Source organism: Capsicum annuum, chromosome 2 (assembly GCF_002878395.1).
Source record: "Capsicum annuum cultivar UCD-10X-F1 chromosome 2, UCD10Xv1.1, whole genome shotgun sequence".
NCBI classification, from domain to species: domain Eukaryota; kingdom Viridiplantae; phylum Streptophyta; class Magnoliopsida; order Solanales; family Solanaceae; genus Capsicum; species Capsicum annuum.
The window spans coordinates 137350775-137371552 of record NC_061112.1 but is presented as its reverse complement, the minus strand read 5'-3'; the positions used below and the strand labels follow the sequence as shown (position 1 = coordinate 137371552).

Below are 20778 nucleotides of genomic sequence, written 5' to 3'. Positions count from 1 at the left end.
CTTAACAAGTATTGCAGTTTTTATTTCACATTACTTCCTAGTTACTTCAATCAACACTTTTTAATACTAACCAATTCACCAAAATACGAGTAATTCATTATTCCGAAATCATTAAAATTTGTACTAATAAATATTTTTTTATAAGATTTCGTTGGTATTAAAGAAAAGTAGAAAGTAGGAAAATAATCCCCCACTCCCCACCCCCAACGCGATCCCAAAATTTTCTTCCCCTGCCTTTCTCGCCCTTTGCGGAGTATTGAGATTTCTCCATTGATACTCCTCATTAATAATAATAATAATAATTAAGGGATTTAATTATTATTGCACAAATCAATTTTCTCTGTTTTGCCGCTTGAAGATTTTTAGCAGCATCTAGATCTGCAGTTCCCCCACTGCTTCATCCATATTACTTGTAAGGTCACTTCTTTTTATGCTTTCCATTTTCATGTAATATGATGCTTGTACTTATACAAATCTTTTTTGCTCGTTTTTATGTGTTAATGCATTGGTAATTTAGCTCTGTTGATGAAAATTGTGGTCGGTGCTATTTAGTTCAGCGGCAGGATCTGGTTGATACTGGAGAAATGTGAATTGCTACTGTTAATTTTCTCCTATTTCATTTTTTCTTTGCTTCCGTTAGCGGAAAGGGACAAATTTGGGTACTATATATGTATGTATGCTACTGGTGATAAACCTCAACTTCTATTGGGTTTCCAGTACCTCATTGGAAATAAATGGAGAAGGGGGTGATTTCCTCCGTGTTTGCGGAAGCTAGTGCTACATTGATGTGATCAATCTGAGATAGTCTGTGAAGTTTTGAATCTTGTGCCAGCTTCCGTTTAATCCAATTAGCTTGCACGTTCGATCTTTCTATGAGACTTTTGTTTACTTCACAGAATTCGGCATTCAAAATTGGATTTTTAAAACTTTTTTTTGTTGATATACGGAACTTTTGAAGCCAATAGTTTTGTGATTTTATCTTTGATTCTTTACTTTCAATGCTGAGTTACATGATTCTTGTATTCATAGATTATTGATCTTGTGTTTTGTGCTTGTTACTTGTTGCAGTTGATGGATGAAACAGTTTAATCCCTACTTCTCAGAAGCAGAAGTGGAAATGATGGAGGGAGATATTAATAATGGGGCTGCAGATAATCACACGGAAGATGATAGCAAAATGGAGACACAGGTCAATAACTTCGAGAGTAATCATGTAAAGGAGAACGGAGTTCATGATAGTTACCAACATACAGATGATAGCCATGATGATCTTGTACAAATGCTCGTAGAACTTGATTTCCAGAATGATTATCTGAAATCTCAGATCGTGGGATGGCAAAACATCCACACTTATTCTGATGAATCTGATCAACAAATTAAAGCGGTTGCACATGCAAATGGGGCAAGTGATAATCCAAAAGACCTTAATGAGAAGATTGAATCTTTGAATAGGGAACTTTTGGAGGAAAAGCAAACACGAGGTGCAGCGGAGGAAGCGCTAAAGCATCTTCAAACTCTATACTTAGAAGCAGACACAAAGGTCCAAGAGTTGTCTGCCAAAGTTGCTGAAGGTTGTGATTTTCTTTGACTTCCATTTTCTTCTTCAAGTTGCTTGAATTCAACATCAGATATCGAACTTGGGCTTTGATGATAGTTCTAAAAGTTTAGTGATGTACTTTCATTGGTAGTTGCAGATTCTTTTGGTTTTATCTTCTTAGTTTCAGTTGATCAAGCATATTCTGAAGTTGATAAATGGTTGTTTGAATAGTACAACATAAGATGGATCAGGAAATAAAAGAACGTGACGAGAAGTACTCGGAGCTAGACTCAAAATTCAACAGACTTCACAAACGAGCAAAACAGCGTATTCAAGAGGTGCAGAAGGTAAATTCTGAGATCATCCTCTTTTATTTGGTAATGTTTTTCATTAGAACTTGGTTAACTTTTCAAAAGGTGTTTTACATGTCCAGAATCTTCCATTTTCTAGCAACCTTCTTTAGATAACAGTATATTCTGTACACCACAAAGACATGAAATCAGAGAGAACTTTTGATTATGGATGGTTTTTTGTGTCCTCAAATTTTACTACTCTTTTCTCTCCAAATCGTCCGAAGATGTGAAGGGGGATGCAATCCATTAGTCTTTCTTCCTTATATCCATCTTCCTTGCACTTCAGCTTATAGTTGCTTTTGAGCTAGCAGTTGCCCATATATATTCAATAGGGAGTACCATGGACCGTAACTCTGACATGAAACTCCTGATTAAAAAAAGCGACTCAAAACTACATTGTAGAGGAAGATTGTCTATTCCGTATAGGTTGAGATGTTAGTAGTTGGCACTGGTATTGATGGTAAAGTTACTTAAGTAGACTGTCCCTTAGCTCAAAACAATTGGACTATTTCACTTGTGTCTCTGCCTTTGTGAATTACAGTGTTATGGGATGGTTTAAGAGCTGCTGATTAAAATGTTATTGTGTCCTTGACGGAAACAAGTCCAAAAGTAGAGCTCAATTGCTTAACTTTAAAACAACTAAGGTGAGCATGAAAACTGTCTGAATGAAGTGTAGGAATCAAGAAAATGGTCATGGTGACATGATGTGGTCTTATTTTCTTCTCTTCCTAAAGATGCAATTGGACTGGACCTTAAGATAAAAAATGTGTGGACAAATTATCGAAGTTGTACTGTAGTTGTTTCCAATTGCTCCATTTTTAAAGTGAGAGTCACAATAACTAACTGTTCTTTGTCGAAATTCTGTTTCTTTAGGAAAAAGATGATCTTGAGGCCCAGTTTCGTGATGTCAATGAGAAATCCGAGCGAGCGTCATCTCAACTGTCTGCATTGCAGCAAGAGTTGGAACGCAATCGACAACATGCTCAGGAGGCATTAAAAGCAATGGATTTGGATAGGCAACAGTTACGAAGTACAAACAACAGGTATGTTCTCCTTATGAACTAGTCGACGCTGCTCCTCTGTAGTGATTTTAATGGACTGTATGCTTATTATTTGGATTAGCTTTGAAGAAAAAGAACAAAAACAAAGAACAAAGAGATATCATCAGAGCTACCTTTTGAACAACTTCTTGATATAGCTACACCATTATCCTTTGAGCTCCTCCAGTGTCCATATACTAAATGTGAAATTAATTTTCCAACATATTCACCTAGCATTTTGTCAATCTGTCTTAATCTTTTCACTTCAAAATTGTTCGTTGTAATGAAAGAATACGTTTTCCCTTTTTTTTTGGACGGAAGCCAAGTTTTTATTAAATAGTTACATCAGGTTTTGGAATTGTCCATTTTTTTTAGACGTAAAGCTAGTTCATGTCAACTGGTCAAGGATATTCTATCGATTTTTTTATATCAATAAGTTTAATGTTGCTTTTCTGAAGGTGAAATTTTTCTTTTAGATTTTCTAGTCTTAAGATGCTTTCTGTCATTATTTATTTTCAGTTCACAAATTTGTTGATTTTTAGGCTCAGAGACAACATTGAAGAGCTGCGCCGTTCCTTGACACCAAAAGAGATTGCTCTGGAGGCATCACAACAGGCACTTTTAGAGAAAGAGCAGGTGTGCAGCTGTGAGAAAGCTTACATCTTTGATCAAGTTAAATGCCTATAATCAGAATAATGTCGATTGTTTAATGGCTTCCTTAGTCAATCTTGTGTCCTTACATGTCTTGTAAGTATTTCTTAAATCCTTTTGATATTTGAGACGGGGAATCTCATGTTGACAGAAAAGGCTCGAAATAAAATGATTCTTCAATTATGAAACCCAGGATATTTGTGAAAGGTTCATGGCTTATTGTGGGTATATATGACCTATGTCTAAGTTCTCTCTCCGATACACCTATTGAACATAGAGGATCTTTGCTGAACCTTGGTTTTGCAGAAATTGGAAGAGATGCGAGCATTGCTGCAGGCAGCAGATGAGAAGAGACAAGCTTCACTTGAAGACCTCTCTTCAAAGCACCAGAAGGTACAACAACAGTATCACTGTTGATCTGCTGCTTTAATTCCTTCTTTTGTTCTGAATAGTTAATTTCCTGAATAAATTGCTCTTTTACATCAGCAAAAAGAGAGTCTGGAAGCCCAAATTACCGAGGCATTGGCTGAAAGAAGCAAAGCAACTGAAACAATCTCATCTCTGCGGGTAATGATTCTGTTCCTAATTGTACACAGAGGTGGAAGAATGCAAGAGATATAAAACAACTTCATCTTGCTCATATATATTTTGTTTGGCAATTCAATTAGGTATAAATGATATGAAAAAATGACATTTAATGAGATTTATATTTCTTGCTCAGCGATTGTTGGTTCTACAGCATTCTCAGGATCCTGTCTATTATGTATTACTTGTTCAGCTTTTCTATCTTCTGGATATTTGGAGTTCTGATTGTGTTGTTCCTTGTAGACTCTGATTGCGGCGAAGGAGTCTAAGATTGCGGAGATGGATGCAGCTTCCACTGGTGAAGCAGCAAGACTTAGAGCTGCTGTTGAAACAGTTAAAGGAGACATTATTCACCTGAAAAGCGAACACGTACGAGCTAACACCTTTTTCCAATTTGACCTTAAAAGTCCTTCATAATTGCTGTTTTTGGGTGCATGGCAGTAATTTGAACATATATTTTTCCAAGACTATAAGTTGCTAAAGTTCCTCTCCTTTTTGAGATTGTTAATTTGAAAAGCAAGTTTCTACTTCACTTGCAGGCAGGCATCAGATCACAGGCCTAATTGTTGGGAATCCTAAATTATACTTGTTACCCTCTGCTAACAAAAATTTCTTTACCAACACATGCGTTTTTAATTGGGTAGAGGTAAAAGTGGTGGATGAAAGTTCAAAATGCTGATCTCTTAAAAAGAATAATGTTACTGTTGCTCCGTAGAAGTCATGTTAATCTTGATTCAAGAGCCAGTATGGAAACGTAGTTAAATATGTCCTGTTAATTGCCTCTTTTTTATTAACAATTTGATGTGTCCCCATAAGGATCCATTCTCAATCTCCCATGATGTAGTCTTTCATAGTCATATTTGATCATATGCCTACTATAACTTGTGGTTTTGTCAAGTGGTTTTTGTGATGGAGCAAATAGCTACCTAATTAATTTGGCACAACCATTTTCTAATGATTTATTCTCGTCTCTGGTAAGATTTTTAATCTTTTTGTTTGGTTCTTACTTCTGTAGTCTTTTTGATGCATTTAGGAGAAGGAAAAAGAGAGTTGGGAAACCACCTGCCATTCACTCAGAACAAAGCTGGAGATTGCTGAGAGTAACTGCATCCGTGCCGAGATTGAAGCAGCCAAATTTAGAAGTACAATTCTGTATTCTGGTTTGATACCTTGTTTAGGAGATGATGAATTTGGATCTTATACTTGTTTTCTCATTGTAGGTCAACTGGAGTCAGAATTATCTGCTCAGTCTCAAGTTTTAAACTCAAAAGAGGCTGAACTGATGGCAGCCAAAGAAGAGGTGATTCTAATCTCTTTTTTTTCTTGCCTGTATTTTTCCTCTCACAAATGTTTAGGCCCCATTCTTTTTTATTAGATTATGGTGTCTGAATCTTTATGCCCAACTAAATATTAAATATTGCATCTAGATCTGCACGTTGAAAAACTAAGAGTCTTTCAGCATCTGAATGTTGCCCCATTCGTATTTATTAGCTTATGGTGTCTGAATCTTTATGCACAACTAAATATTAAATATTGCATCTAGATCTGCACGTTGAAAAACTAAGAGTCTTTTAGCATCTGAATGTTGCCCCATTCGTATTTATTAGCTTATGGTGTCTGAATCTTTATGCACAACTAAATATTAAATATTGCATCTAGATATGCACATTGAAAAACTAAGAGTCTTTCAACATCTGAATGTTGATCATTTATCTTTATTAAAAACTAATACATATAAAATTCAAATAAATATTACCAATAAATATAAAATCCACAAAATATTGGAAAATATTTATTAACAGGGTGTTCAATAAATTGGTTATTTAATTGAATCACACTCTAAAAGCTAGCAACAAAGGCGGTGGTGGGCGATAATAATTGTAAGGTGCTGGTGGTCATGATTATATGGGGGAGGTTGCCTATGATGGTTGTGCAATGCTGTCTGTTTTTGGTCAGACAGAAGTATGGTAGAGGTGGTTGGTATTGGTGGTTTTGCGAAGGAGAGGTTTGGTTGTGGTGGCTAATTGTGAAGGTGCTTGGTGATTGTGGTGGTGCTCGGCTATGGTGGTTATGCGATGGAGGCTGGTGGTGGAGGTGGTTGGTGGTTGGTCAGTGGTAGTATTTGACGGTTGTGGAGGTGGTTGGTCGGTGGTTACCCATGCCTTCAGATTTTTTATTATGTCTAGATATCGAGATCCTCCTGAAGTGACGAATTAATTGGGTATTGGCATAGTCCCAAGCAATGGGCAAAAAGAATTATATATCAATTGGATCTTTACACTTTTGTTAATTTCTTCTTGAAATATGTGCACCAATTGCTTATTTGACATTTTACAAAAACAGACAGAATCTGATAGAGGCACATATATTTAGTTCGCCTTGACAGTATTGTATATACTGATTTGAAGTTATGGGTAAGCCAGGAAAGGATTCTTCTAGTTGCTAGATTATGTATCTGTAATTACCTATAACAGAAAATTGTAGGTTATCTCTATTTCTGTGGCACAGTTACGCTCTCCTCTTCTAAATGGATCTAATATTTAAATGGCATTTTACACTTGCCTTGAGAAAATAAACAACAAGATGACTGCTATAAAAACTATGAAATGATAGAATCAGGCAAGTTCAGGATGTTGAATTGCTCTTTTTTAAGATGAGTTTAGGATTCTGAATAGCTTGTCATTGACTTTAATTTTTCCCTCCTTAAGAGTTTGGTACCAGAGATAGTTTCTAGCAAACGTTGACGCAAATGCTCTTTGTTTTATGTGTCTCAAGGATTTCCTCTTCTATGGTAACTTGCAGATCCTTCGCACTCAAAGCGAATTTTCGTCTTACAAGGCCCGTGCTCACGCACTTCTTCAGCGAAAGGATGCTGAATTGGCTGCTGCTAGAGACAACGAACAACTTAAAGCACTTGAGGAAGCATTGAAGGTACGTGCATCCTGGCTGTAACTAGCGAAATGCTTTGGATTAATAGTTTAACATTAAGGTCGTTTAATTGTTTCTATGACATTAAAATTTTTTGCTCTTTCAGGAAGCAGAGAAAGAGGTAATCTCAGTCTCTTCTGAAAGGGATAAAGCCCTTCAAGATCTAAAGAACACCTTAGTTAATCATGAGAAGGAACTTTCAGACAGGTAATCTGAGTTTGATGTCCACCTGAGCATAAATTTTACGCAGCTTATTTTTGGTGGGCTTTTTCATAAATTCACAGTATGTATATCCTAGTAATCTGTTTGCAGTTTGCTGTCCTTTTCTGTTTACTGAATGTTTAGCTCACTCACATGGACACACTCTTAAGTTCATTCACTCCCTTGGGCAAAATAGTTCTGAAAATTGTAGTAGTACACGGGGCTTTTTACAGACTTGATTTAGCATTTTATTTGCTGAAAAAGATTAAATTAACTTACTTATCCATCAAATCCTATCCAGAGATGAAGCTGTTTGTGCTACAGAGCAACAGATCAAAAGCATGGAAATGAAGCTCAGTTCTGCTTTTTCTGCCCACCAGAAAGAGAAGGAAACATGGGAAATCAACCTTAAAAATGTAGAAGAAACATGGCGATGTAATTTTTTTTTAGATGATATGATAATCAACTTTCTTTTTATAAAAAGCCATTTATTCAGCTTCCAAATGGAAAAATCATTCTAGATACTATTTTGCAGTGAGATGTGATGCATTTAAAGCAGAGAATGTGGTTACCTCTGGTGATAATGTTCAAAAGGAACTAGAAGACCTCAAACTAAGCTGTAAAAAAATGAAGGTGATGATTTATAATCAGCAATATGATCATAACTCTTTTTAGTTTAGTGACACTGAGTTCTTTAACTTGTAGGAAGAGCTTGATTCTTTTCGTGACCTTGCTGATAAGATGATTGAGGAGAAGGACAATGAGATCTCCAGACTTCTAGATGATAACGAGAACCTTCGCCACAAACTTCAGTCTAAATCTTTTGTAAGTGCGGAGCAGTCTCCAATCACCTATTCATACTGGTCATTCATGAATCTTCTTTAGGAATGCACCTCTTTAACATTTGTATTTTAAGCATTCTTTTAAAATAGTTATTTTAATCTGCAAATATCAGGCCGATCACAATGGAAATTCCAATACAGGTATGAAGATCTTCAGCACCTTTTAGCTCATTCTACAGTTTAAGATAGTATTCTTAACTAGCGGCTTCAGTGACTGATATTCTCTTGGTACTGATTGTACAGTTTATGACAAGCAGGATCCTCCAAATTCGACTACCTCAGCTGCTGAGCAGCAGATTCTAGTATGGAAAATTTTCTAATTACGTTACTGTGCATTACTTTTATCAGTTACTGCAAAGGGGGGAAAGTAAATCAAAGAGTGAGACATAGGTAGTATAAGTGGCAACAGTTTTTAGGTCCCACCCAAACATTGTCTGGCATGCCTTGTGCAATTCTTTGAAGTCCATAGTCGGAAGTCAGGGGCCAGATATTGCAGTTCTATTATGTATGAATGTTTAGGAGTAGGACTGACTTCTGTTTCCCAAATCATTTGAGCACATGCAAAAAGTCTAGTGACAAAAATTGGGCATAAGAATTTTGGTGTTCTTTATCTTCTATGGGCAGCCCGGTGCATGAAACATCCCGCATTCACGCCAGGTCCGGGGAAGGGCCACATCCAAAGGGAGTGTCCTGTAGGAAGCCTACCATGACACAAGCATCATTGGCTAATTCTTCGCACCTGTGACCTATAGGTCACGCGAAGACAACTTACCATTACTCCAAGGTTGCCTTTTTCTTTCCACCTTGTAAAAAAGTAATCCTCTGGGGGTTGAAAATTATCAAATTAACATTATAAAACATAATATCTTGAGATAGTCCTTGCAAAGACACCATGTGTAAGAAATTTCATTTGATAGTTACAACAGGCTGGCTGAGTTTTAAAAAGGTTAATGTTCTGTGAAGTTCTTGTAAATATATGCTACTCTGTATATATAGACTGCCAAATAATTTCTTAACCTTGAGGGTGTGGTGAGTGCTATTATGTAGGAGATGTGGTTGCATCCCTCAACCAGAGCGCGAGGTTCAAACCTTAGGAATGGAGACTTTTGATAGTGAGCAATTTACTCTCCCCCCACCCTCCACCCCCACCCCACCTCAAGTGGGCCTACCTATCACGAACTGGGACTAGTTAGGTTAGTGAGTTTCGGATACCGGATAATTAGACTTGAACAAAAAAGATAGGTGGATTCATAATGAAGGTAAAAGGTCCGGTTTTTGTTTGTCTGATATTCAAAATGCAAGTTGATAAGGTATTGGAAGGCGAGTGTATCAAATTCAAATTTGTAATTTGAGTGGGAATTATTTTTGGATCATCTATTAAAGGCTCCTTAGCCAGAGTTTTAGTAGGCATTTGGATATAAAAATGTGATATATCTGAAAGGACAAAAGTAGTATTTGAAGTTAAAGTAGGAAAAAAATATTTGGAAATTGAAGTTGTCTGTGGACATGCATTTATGTTGGAAAAAAGTTAAAACTTTTGTGAGTGGATATGGGTTTTCACTTCAATTTCTTTAGAATTTTCAGAAAAGCAGTCCAATGTATAAACAAACAATGTTTTGGAAAAATAAATGAAAAAAATATCCTTGGACAAACAGCTCCTTGGTTAAGAAAATTAGTTTTTAGCAATCAAGAGACTCCATTTCTGTCTCACTATTCAATGCCACTACTTATTTAAACGGGCGCTTCAGGTTTTGGCCAGACAACAAGCGCAAAGAGAAGAAGAGCTTGCTCAGTCCCAACGTCACATTCTAGCCCTTCAAGTAAGTTATTCTCTCCGAGAACATCAATGTTATTAAGAGATAGTTCCTTCATTAGACTCTGATATCTTGATCCAGGAGGAGATAGAAGAGCTTGAACGTGAAAATCGTCTCCACAGCCAGCAGGTAATCAAAGTCTTATGTCTGTCAATATATGGTGTAATCCATCTCAATAACTAAACCTCTTCTTTCTTGGGGACTGGAGAGTGGCTTAAGTTATTTAGCCATTGGCTTAATGATTGAGTGGGCCTAGGCAGCTGAATTCTTTTTCCTGGCTTAGACAACCATATGCTTTGCTGTTTTTTTACCTGGATTTCTTATGATTTGGATTCCATTATAATGAGTGCAGGAAGCTAAGTTGAAAGAGGAGCTTAGGAACATGGACAGATCACAGAAGAGGGAAGGGGTAGATATGACTTATCTTAAGAATGTCATTTTAAAACTTCTCGAGACAGGTAACTTTTCAGTGATACAGTGAAGATTTATAATTCTTCCTGTAGAAGCAGGATTTTTTTAGTTGAACTAAATGCGTCTGTATGTAATTATTTACATCATAATTTGTTTGTGATAAATATTTCACAGGTGAAGTGGAGGCTCTATTACCTGTAGTTGCAATGCTTCTCCAGTTCAGCCCTGAGGAGGTGATATTCTTGTTCCCAATTGCAGTAGTAAACTACTTTCATTTCTAAAATATTGGTGATGGTTATGACATTATGTCTCAGTAATATTCATGAATCTATTTAGGCCTACTCCTGAAGGGGAGCCTTGGAATAACTGGTAAAGTTGCTACCATGTGACCAGAAGGTCACAGGTTCAAGCCTTGGAAACAGGCTACATACAATACACCCTTGTGCTGGGGCCCGTCCCCAGACTTTAGTTCTATCAAATGTTTAGATATTGCAAAAATTGATTATGTTTTAGATAATTACGAAAGCATGTGAAGCCAAACCTTTAGTTATTGCTCTCATGCTGATATTTTCTCTGTTAGTTACTCGTATATCAATAGTGAGTAAATCCATAGGAGTGTCATATAGCCTGAAAACGTGTTTTTACACATGCATTTGCAGATGCGGAAATGCCAACAAGCATATCGCGCCTCTGTAGAAGCTCAAGCCAGCCCAGCAAAAGATACTTCAGGATCTGGGAGCTCACTGTTTTCCAGATTTTCATTCTCTTAATAGCCATTAAGTGAGGGCTGCAGAGATTCTACCCAAATGTTGTCTAATCCAGCTTCAAGTGGATTTGGATAGTCTGGAACGGACAGGGAAGGAGGGATGCAGTAGAGGAATTGTGCTCTTATGTAATTAACAAAGAAATTTTTTGTTGTATAGAGCTGATGCAAAAGAAGAAACGCAAGCAGTACGAGATACAGGGCTAGAGTCGGTCATCCTTTATCGTTCTTCACATGAATTGTATACTAGAGGTATTTCGTTCTCAATTTTCCTTTTTGGTTGTAGAGAAAGAGGGAAGAACACATTTGTTAAATTCATGAAATAATAGTGTACAAGTTTTATGGTTTTTTCTTTTCAAAAAAATCTGGATTGCGAGAGGTATTTTGGGTTGGTGCTTCAGAGCCAGTTGCTTCGATACATTCAAGAGTTGTGTAAAAGGTCATCAAAGTTGTACCTAAAAGAAGATTTAATACACACTATTTATATTAGGATCATAATATATTACTTTGCTCACAAGCACTCACATCATGAAGCTTTGATTTTATTATTGGGCTACCAGTTAATAAGTTATTGATCAATAATAATATCAAAACTTAATACAGTGGTTGTCTACAAGTATCAATGGCTTCGTGGAGCTAAAAAACCTTCAATTTTCCTTTCAATAACTCTAGTTGGAATTTTCAATTTGATGTCTACCCCTAGGCTAAAGAATCAGTCAAAATTGTCAACAAGCTGGCAAACAAGTAGGGATGGCAATGGTGCGGGTGCGGTGTGCGGGTTTTTACTAAACCCGCAAGTTTTAAAATTGCACCGCACCGTATGACATTTAAACTCGCATATATCCGCCCCACATTCATAACCGCGCCGCTCCATGTTTTTATTTTTTTCCCTTTTTTTAAAAAAAAATTTGTAACTCTATTGAAAATCATAATATTTTCAAATTTACAACTAGAAAATAATAACTAATTTCTATTATAGCACTTTTTACTAAAAAATTGTTAAAAAGCATAACGTGTACAAGTAATGATCAAATATCATATTTTTATTCAAATGAATAGAGATGTTAAAAAAACTACCCTAAAATTGTTTATTTGTAGTGGTATGCATGTAGCATCATAAAATTTAAGTAAAGAACACATAATTTTAGGTATATTCACGAGAACAAGAATTAATTTTTAGCTTTTTTGTTATTTTAAACCCGTCTATACCCGCAACCCTCACCGCACCGCACCATTTAAAAAAAAAAATTACTTTAACCCTAACCCGCACCCACACCGCATAGCTTAAAACTCGCACCGCACCCGTACCGCCCCATTGCGATTCCTACAAACAAGCAATCTTTAACTCTTGGGCAATTTCCCTGAACATTAGCCACTTCAAACTATTATGTATTGTATTTGTCGGTCAAGGGGAGCAAACTGGTCTTGACTGGTTATCTAGCAATTATTTAAATATCTAAAATCAGGAACAAGATACAAAGAATAGTGATATTTGACAACCACGTTGTTGTGGACTCGATAGAGATCTGAAAAATTCAAGCAATTAAACAGAGTACGTTATAACGTGCAAAGTTTCCATCACTGTCTAGTGTAGACAATGATTGGTACTTGAATTGGTTGAATCTTGTCTTGTCTTAACTTGCTCCCCTACCCTAAAGTAGATCGTAATGATGGTTAATTTTAAAAAGCTGAGGTTTGTAATACCAATCTAAATTTATGTATTCTTTAAAAAATGGTTTAAGTTACAAATCTCAAATATTTTTTGTTTTGGAACAAAACTTATAACGATTCCTCGCGTGTGTCGCTACCTTCCAACTGCATAGTTGTGAGTAACTCTACCCCACCAACTAAACTAAAGTTTCCGCAGATCATCATTTTTAATATAGCCACACCTATGCAAAAGCAATGCCTCGCTTAAATGAATGGACTCGACTAGAATGTGTAGATTTTAGAAGCAAAGGCTCAAGTTAGAAAGCGCATCACCTAATAAATGAAAGAAAAGGAGGCCCGAGCAACAATCCATCGACAAATTAGAAGTCGGAATCTAAGGTGCGCTGCTCTCTCATGATTCAGCAACATAACATGGCACGTCCAATATTTAAACAGAAGAAATCGCCAACATTATTCAACCATATTGCACATAAGTACTGCTCAACAAAATCAAATATTTTTTTCCATTAAACTTCTAATAGTAGTACTAATAAGTTCCCATATTTCTAATAAGCCCCTAGAAGTAGACAAAAGTCAATAGGACCAACACATATTACAGATTCAGCACCATTTTGAATGTTAACCCAAATAAACCAAAGACACCAAAAGAAAATTATAAAAGGGTTGCAAATATTAAAGCAATAATAAAACAAAAATATAACCACCCACCCACCCACAAACAAGATAATTTCAACCATGCTTAGCTTGGAATTCCTTCATGAAAGCTACCAACTTTTCCACACCAGCCAATGGCATAGCATTGTAAATTGAAGCTCTCATTCCACCAACAGACCTATGTCCTTTCAGCTGCACCATCTCCTCACCAGCTGCTGTCTTCACAAACTCACCTTCCAATTCTGGTTTAGCCAATGTAAATGGCACATTCATCAACGACCTCACCGATTTCTCAACTGGACACCTGTAAAATCCATTGCTTGAATCAATTGCTTCATACAAAATCTCAGCTTTCTTCTTGTTCTTCTTCTCAACTTCTCCCAATCCACCTTGTTCCAATAAGTCCTCAAACACAAGCCCACACATGTAAATCCCATAACAAGGGGGGGTGTTGTACAACGAATTGTTCTCAGCATGGATCTTGTAATCCAACATTACAGGTGTACTCCCCTGTGCATTACCAATCAAATCTTTCTTGATTATCACTATGGTAACCCCAGATGGACCAACGTTTTTCTGTGCACCAGCATAGATGATACCGAATTTCGAAACGTCTACGGGCTTTGAACAGAAATTGGATGACATATCAGCAACAAGAACGGTTTTTTCACCAATGGGTGTTGGGTAATTCTTGAATTCAACGCCATGAATAGTTTCATTTGCGCATATATGCAAATACCTTGCGTCCGGGTTTTGTTCCAACGCATCGAAATTGGGGATCTTGGTGTACTTCTCCGATTTGCCACTCCATATAACATTGGGTTTGCAGTATTTGACAGCTTCTTTGTAAGCCTTGTCACCCCACGAACCGGTGACGACGTAATCAACGGCGTCGTTGGGAGTGCAGATGTTGAGAGGAATGGCGGCGAATTGGGTGGTGGCGCCACCTTGGAGGAAAAGAACAGCGTATTCTTCAGGGATACTGAGAAGGGTGCGCAGATCTGATTCAGCTTTCTGGATAATGGAAAGGAATTCTTTGCCACGGTGGCTCATTTCCATGACGGACATACCTGAGCCACGCCAGTTAACGAGGTCAGCTTGTGCTTTCTTGAGGACATTTTCAGGGAGGGTAGCGGGTCCGGCAGCGAAGTTGAAGACACGATCTGAGGAGGTGGAGGTTTGGAGGGTGGTGGGGGTGGGGGTGGTTGTGGCGGCGGAGGAGCAGGTAATGGAGATGGATTTGTATGGGGAGGTTAAGGGGCTGGTGGGGAAGGTGGAGGGGTGGGTGGGGGATTTGAGGGTAAGGGGGGTGGGGTGGGTGGATTTGCTGGTGTTGTTAAGGAGGAAAGATTGGGAGGCGGCAGCAGACATAGCCATGGGTGGGTACAACAAAGTTGTTTTGCCTTTTTTTTTTTTTTTTTCCTTTGGTTGTGTGTGTGTGTGTGTGTGTGTGTGTGTTTTGAGATTGTTTGGGAGATGCAGGGGGGAAAGGAAAAGTTGGTGTGTTATATATACAGCAGTATTGGGGAAATGTGGAGACTTTTGAGAAATTAGGGGCGTGTTTGGCGAGAAGAAAATATTTTCTCCATAAGTAAGTTAGTATAAGTTAGTTTTTTTTTTTTTTTTTTAATATGTTGGTACGTAAGAAAAAAAATATTATTTCAAAATAAGTTATATGTAATTTTGCAAAAATTATAGAGGTAGGGTGTGGAGCCTCTAGGTGGGATGATCAAGGGTAGCAGTTTGGGGCGTTGGATGATTGGAAAGATAAGTATAAAATATCACTAGTAGAATTTATTTTCTTACTTTCATAAGGACTTTTCTTTTGTTTCCATTTTTGAGAAAGTTGTTTTCGAAAATATTTTTAAAAAATTATGTTCAATCAATTATGAAAAAATAAGAACACATTTTTTGAAATCCCATTTGGTGAGTTTTTTTTTTTATTATTTTAATTTTTGAGGTAGTGGTATGAATTGCATGCCTCTCTACTTCTCAGGAGGTAGTGGTACGGACTACGTATATTTTACCCTTTCCAGAACCCACTAGGTGGAAATATATTGGGTTTGTTGTTGTTGTTGTGGTATGAACTGCGTACAATTTACCCCCAGACCCCACTTTGTGGAATAACTAGGTGTAACACCTCATATTTTCGAACTAGAATACAAACCGTCATTCCTATGTGTATAAATTCAGATCCAAAGATTTCTATGTAAATATAAGTATCATGATCATTTACCTAGTACGTAAAGTGCTTTCGATGTGAAGAATGTTCATAGAAAACACCTAGAACAATGTTGAGATGAGAACTTTTATTATCGATTGAATTTTGGTATGAGATCCTACAAGCAGGGGTGGACCTGAGGGTTCGCGATAAGGGCATGACACGCCCTGAGTGCTCTGCGGTAAGAGCGTGGCACGCCCCTTATACTTCGCGTTAAGGGCGTGGCACGCCCATATTCCCAGAGATGCTAAAACATACGTTTCTCTTCAATTTCTCAAGGGCAAACTAGTCATTTACGCCCTAAATCATTCTATATCTAATACTAATGTGTTTTCCTCATCCCATAACCCAATTTCTCTCCTCTCAAATTCTCAGAAACACCAAAGAAGGGTTCTTCTTCAAAATTTAATCTTCCAAAACTTCAAATTCAAGTTCTTCTCAAATTCCATCCGTCAATAAGGCATGTTGGATACTCCCTTATTTTTAAATATCTTTAAATTGTGTCATTTACTTGATATTTACATGTTTTTTGGTTGTTTAATTCAAATTAGGATTGAGATTTTTTGATTGTTTTACACTTTAACTTTTTGTTATTTGAATAATTTCTTCATGGTTTAAATGGTGAATTGTAGGCTGAATTTGGGTCTCGTAATGATGAAAATTTGGCAATATGATTTCACAATGTTTATAAATTTTTGCATGATTTTAATGACATGAACCTCAATCCACATCATAATTTGAATTCTAAATAAGAATTTTGTAGTGTTTGAACTATTGATTGAAAAATTGCATAACATCAAATGGTAAAAAGGTTTTGAAAATGCCCTTGGGGCTTTAGTTATGGATTTTTAAACGGAAATTAGAATCTAAAAGGTTACATGGATTATGAATACGGTATGACATAATTATGACTTGGGACTCTATTGAATGACGACATCAAGTTGGGAATGCCTTAATAAATGACTCCATGGTTATTAATATCTGAAAACTATTTTAATTGAGCTTAAAGGGAATTATGTAGCTCACCGAAAAGGTGTAGTTCCAGGGGGACCAACATTGAAAACCACGTTTATCGACGTTGGAGATCTATGACCACTGTATTCACAGTATATTTTTGAGAGGTTAATTGACTATTGGTGGATTTAGCCTAATTCTCCAGTACATGCGGCTAATATGGGTTGGGGTCCTTACGGTAGGAAAAGTCGGACCCATATAGCTTGTGGGTGCCTTTAGGTCGGTACAAGCTACATAGTTCTGGATTAAATTTTTTAAACAATCATGTCTCATATTCCTTGTCTCCTGTCTCGACATCCTATTATCTTGAGGATTGATGAGCACATGTTTTAATGACTGTTTTTCGATAAATATATATTTTATTCATGTATTTTATTACTGATTTGGTACTTGTATATTTTATCTCTTTCCTTAGGTTGCATGTCAGTATTCATTGTACTGAACATCCCCGGAAGCAACATCGTCTCATGATGTAGGTTCGGAGATCTTTTCTTGTGATCCTGTGCAGCGTTAGGTAGACCGTTATCTTACTGAACAGCTAGTGAGAAGTGGTGAGCCCTCCATCCTTCTGAAGACCTAGTTTCTTTTATGTTTCTTTTACCATTTCAGTATTTATGATTTTTCTTTGGCATAGTCAGAGTCATATCCCGACTTGGTAGATATTTTATGAATAGAGGCTTGTAGACAGTATTAGGTTGTGATTTCTGAATTTAAATTTGACTTTCAAATTTTATTTTTGTTACTTATCAAACACTTTCATTTTGTGGTTTGGATTCCGCAATTTTTTTATATTACTATGCTCAGAATGTAACGCTAAGGGGCCATTTCAAGTCCTAGTTGACTTGGAGTGTCCATCACAACCAGAGCCTCGATTCGAAGCATGACACTAGATATGTTGTTGTTAAATTGAATTTGTATACAAAAATACTTTTAGCACAAATAATTGTATTTTAAATTGGAATTCGAGTTGAAAATAAAAGTAATTATCTTTCTTCCAGAGTGTTAATTAGTGCTCCTATAAAGTAGACTCGGGATTCTTTCCACTTTTCTACAATTAAAAAAATCACTAAAAGGGTAGTCGAAAAGTGAAAAAGTGAAAATCTAACCACCGTTATGTATAGAAGATTCCCATTGATATACTAGTATTAAATTATAAACTTTAGTATTAGATTCGAAATTTTAAATGAGTCTACCACACATATTTTGTACTTTCTTAAATAACTAGATCTAATCATATGCTTCTGATTATCCTATTTGCAAATATTTTATGCACTCTAATTTAATACATTGCTGAGTCAACTTCGGCTCAACCAAGTTTATTATTTAAAAGTTTGGATCAATTTGGCATATTTTGGTAGCTTAAATTGATTAAAAAGAAAACATTATCGAAAATGAAAAATAGCTTTTGTCTGATAATTTCATCCATCATTCTTTCTATCAAAAAAGAAATTATTTTAGTTTGATTTGATAATTGAATAGATACTGAAAAGGAAGAAATGAAAAAAAAAGAGATTTTTGAATTTCGACATCTTAAAATACCACTATATATATATATTCTTTTTGTCTTAGATTGATTCAACTAGTTTTGAGTTAAGCAATGTTTAGCCAAATTAGACCATTAGTCATTATTTACTCAATTCTAACCCATCCAGATGCTAGGAATAAGCGCATTTGCGATAAGTTTGTTAGCAATAAAAATATTTTACTTTTAATCAAATTAAATCACGAATTATTATTTACTCAATTCTAATCCATTCAAGCGTATTAGCAATAAGTTTAATTTGTTAGTAATAAAAGTATCTTTATATTTAGTCAAATAAAATCATAAGTTATTATTTACTCAATTCTAACCCGAAATATCGCTAGGAATAAGCGATACGTTTGATAGCAATAAAAGTACTGATGTTTTCATGAAAGTATAACATATGCTAAATATAGATTATCTTCGAAAATAAAAGAACAAATTTGATCCTTTTCAGTTTTCACAACTTGTTATGCACATCTTGACCAAAAAAAAAAAAAAAACTTGTCGTGCACATCTTCTCATGTAATTGGGAGGGCCCCAAAAGGTTGGTGAAAGACTTAAACGGGACTTATTAATGTAGTGAGGTTGGTGACAACAAAGTTTCAGTGAGCAACACTTTTCTCTATTGAATCTTACTTGATACAAACTATGTTGCTAGGACTCTAAAATGTCATTATGTATGTTTTGGATTCTTCAAAATTAGTGCATTTTAGAGAGTTCGACAGTGTTGAGGCTACATTTTTGAAAAGTTTAAACAACGTATTTTATAAACATACAATCTGAATTACTATCGGTCAATAAATAATAATTAATTATTAGAAAAATTGTGAAGTACTGTCGTACTATTGTGACAAGAATGCATTTAAATTTTAGCATGTAGAAATGTAAAACAGTAGGAGGGAAGAGGAAAGAATAGGGTAGGTTAAAATGTACCTAGGGACGGATTTGATCTGTGAATAGATTATAGTAATGTGTTAGTGATGTAGGGACTATAATACAAAATTAAATAGTAATACTACTACTAATAGTAACATTATTTTGTGGATATACAGGGTATGGTGAGGGGATACTTAAGAGTGTATGCTTATCATTGATAGGAGTGGTACGCTTTAATTAATTAAATTATATAATAAGTCTATAAATCTCTACTCACTTCAAATATCTTCTTCCTTTTCCTACTTTAAGGATAGTAGTCTTTATTTTTATTTTTGTTTATGGATGTGACAGAAAAAAAACACGAATGTGCTCCGACAACCTTGCCCGAAGCTCCTCCCTTCTTCATTCAATGCATGACAATTTTCTTTTATGTTGTGTGATACGTTTATCTTTAACACTCCTCAATCAATTAAAGACGGGGTTGGCCGGATGAAGATCCGGGACGACCGCAGCTATCAAATGTGTTTCACCACTCCTTGTCACAGACTCAAATTAAAGGAGTTTTTGAAGATTACTTGCACCTATGCCAGTCGAATATTGAGGTTAATTATGATGGTTAAATTTGGATGAAATTTTTATTTTCAATCTTCACATTATATTTTAAAGAACATTATAATTAAGAAGGATATTTTATACTTTAATTTCGAAATCATTAATTTACATTGATGGTTTTGACAAAGCATCATGACTGATGCAAAATGTAGTGGGAATAGGAGTATGACCAATAATCCCTCTTTTGGCTACAACTCCTGCACTTCTTTTTTACTTTTGACAACAAAACTTACTTAGTAAATAAATATCGTTCCTTGACGTAATAATGCCTCGCTAATACGATTATATCAAAACCACTAGTTTGCCTTAGGGTGCCAATTTCAGCCCATATTTATGAAAAGAATCCATTTAATTTATATTTATTAAATTTGATAACTCATATTTCAAATGGATAAATATCGACTTCAACTCATTTTAAAAACTCATACAAATATGAATAAAATGGGTAAAATATGGGTACCCATTTAAACACAGAGCACCTATGCTTTAAATTTCATTTTTTTTCTAGTTTCTTTTCTTTTCCTTTTTTTTTTTGCTTTTTCTTTCTTTCTTTCTTTAATTTACTTTTTTCTTTTGCATTTTGTTTTTTCATTTTTTACTCGTTTCTTATAATTTCTTTTTTCTTTCTCATCTTTTCATCTATTTTTTTAATTTCTTTTTCTTTGTATTTTTTTTTTATTTTCTATTTTCTAATTCTTATTTCATCATTCGTATTCGCTTGAGACCTACATGGGTTAATAAATATAAACATCTAATTATCTCATTTAACCTATACAATTCATAGCATCTCTTATCAACTAAATATAATATATATATATAGTCTCTCCCCTTTATTATTATTTTTTTATATCTTTTATTTCTCTTTTTTTTTCCTTTTATTTTTCCTTTAATTTACTATTTTTTTCTTTTTCATTTTTTTTTATTTTTTTTGACTTATTTTTTACTCGTTTCTTACACTTTTTTTTCTTTCTCATTTTTCAACAATTTTTTTCTTTTTCAATTTTATTTATTTTTTCTTCGCATTCTTTTTTTTTTTTGTATTTTCATTTCCACCTTTTTCATTCTTGGTTCGTCATTTTT

The 20778-nt window shown here is 35.4% G+C and overlaps 2 protein-coding genes across 4 annotated transcripts; one reads left to right on the top strand and one right to left on the bottom strand.

Moving 5' to 3' along the window:
* The first annotated feature begins 64 nt into the window (after positions 1–64).
* On the top strand, positions 65–11651 carry LOC107859793 (protein GRIP). 3 transcript variants are annotated; one of them, XM_016704900.2, is made up of 22 exons: positions 65–412; positions 1069–1571; positions 1769–1884; positions 2764–2933; positions 3473–3566; positions 3888–3974; positions 4068–4148; positions 4410–4535; positions 5200–5308; positions 5387–5466; positions 6969–7097; positions 7201–7301; positions 7597–7730; positions 7831–7928; positions 8001–8120; positions 8251–8278; positions 8381–8439; positions 9886–9957; positions 10033–10080; positions 10304–10409; positions 10537–10595; positions 11022–11651. In XM_016704900.2, exons 2-22 carry the CDS (start codon positions 1076–1078, stop codon positions 11130–11132), a joined length of 2424 nt encoding a protein of 807 aa, XP_016560386.2. In that variant the 5' UTR covers positions 65–412; positions 1069–1075; the 3' UTR covers positions 11133–11651. The 3 variants fall into 3 exon arrangements, with proteins under 3 accessions (XP_016560386.2, XP_047263118.1, XP_016560387.2); XM_047407162.1 differs by having other exon boundaries at positions 128–417; XM_016704901.2 differs by having other exon boundaries at positions 135–412; positions 8251–8273; positions 8376–8439.
* A 1622-nt stretch (positions 11652–13273) lies between these two features.
* LOC107858266 (phosphoserine aminotransferase 2, chloroplastic) lies at positions 13274–14966 on the bottom strand. Its single transcript, XM_016702947.2, has one exon. The coding sequence runs from the start codon at positions 14825–14827 to the stop codon at positions 13526–13528; it is 1302 nt and encodes a 433-aa protein (XP_016558433.2). The 5' UTR covers positions 14828–14966; the 3' UTR covers positions 13274–13525.
* Positions 14967–20778: the final 5812 nt, after the last annotated feature.

Bases quoted from the DNA above. Each gene is read 5' to 3' on its own strand.
- LOC107858266 (XM_016702947.2), bottom strand. From the start codon at position 14,827: ATGGCTATGTCTGCTGCCGCCTCCCAATCTTTCCTCCTTAACAACACC.
- LOC107859793 (XM_016704900.2), top strand. From the start codon at position 1,076: ATGAAACAGTTTAATCCCTACTTCTCAGAAGCAGAAGTGGAAATGATG. The intron at 10,081-10,303 runs GTAATCAAAGTC...TAATGAGTGCAG, and splicing joins ATCGTCTCCACAGCCAGCAG to GAAGCTAAGTTGAAAGAGGA. The intron at 10,596-11,021 runs GTGATATTCTTG...ATGCATTTGCAG, and splicing joins TCCAGTTCAGCCCTGAGGAG to ATGCGGAAATGCCAACAAGC.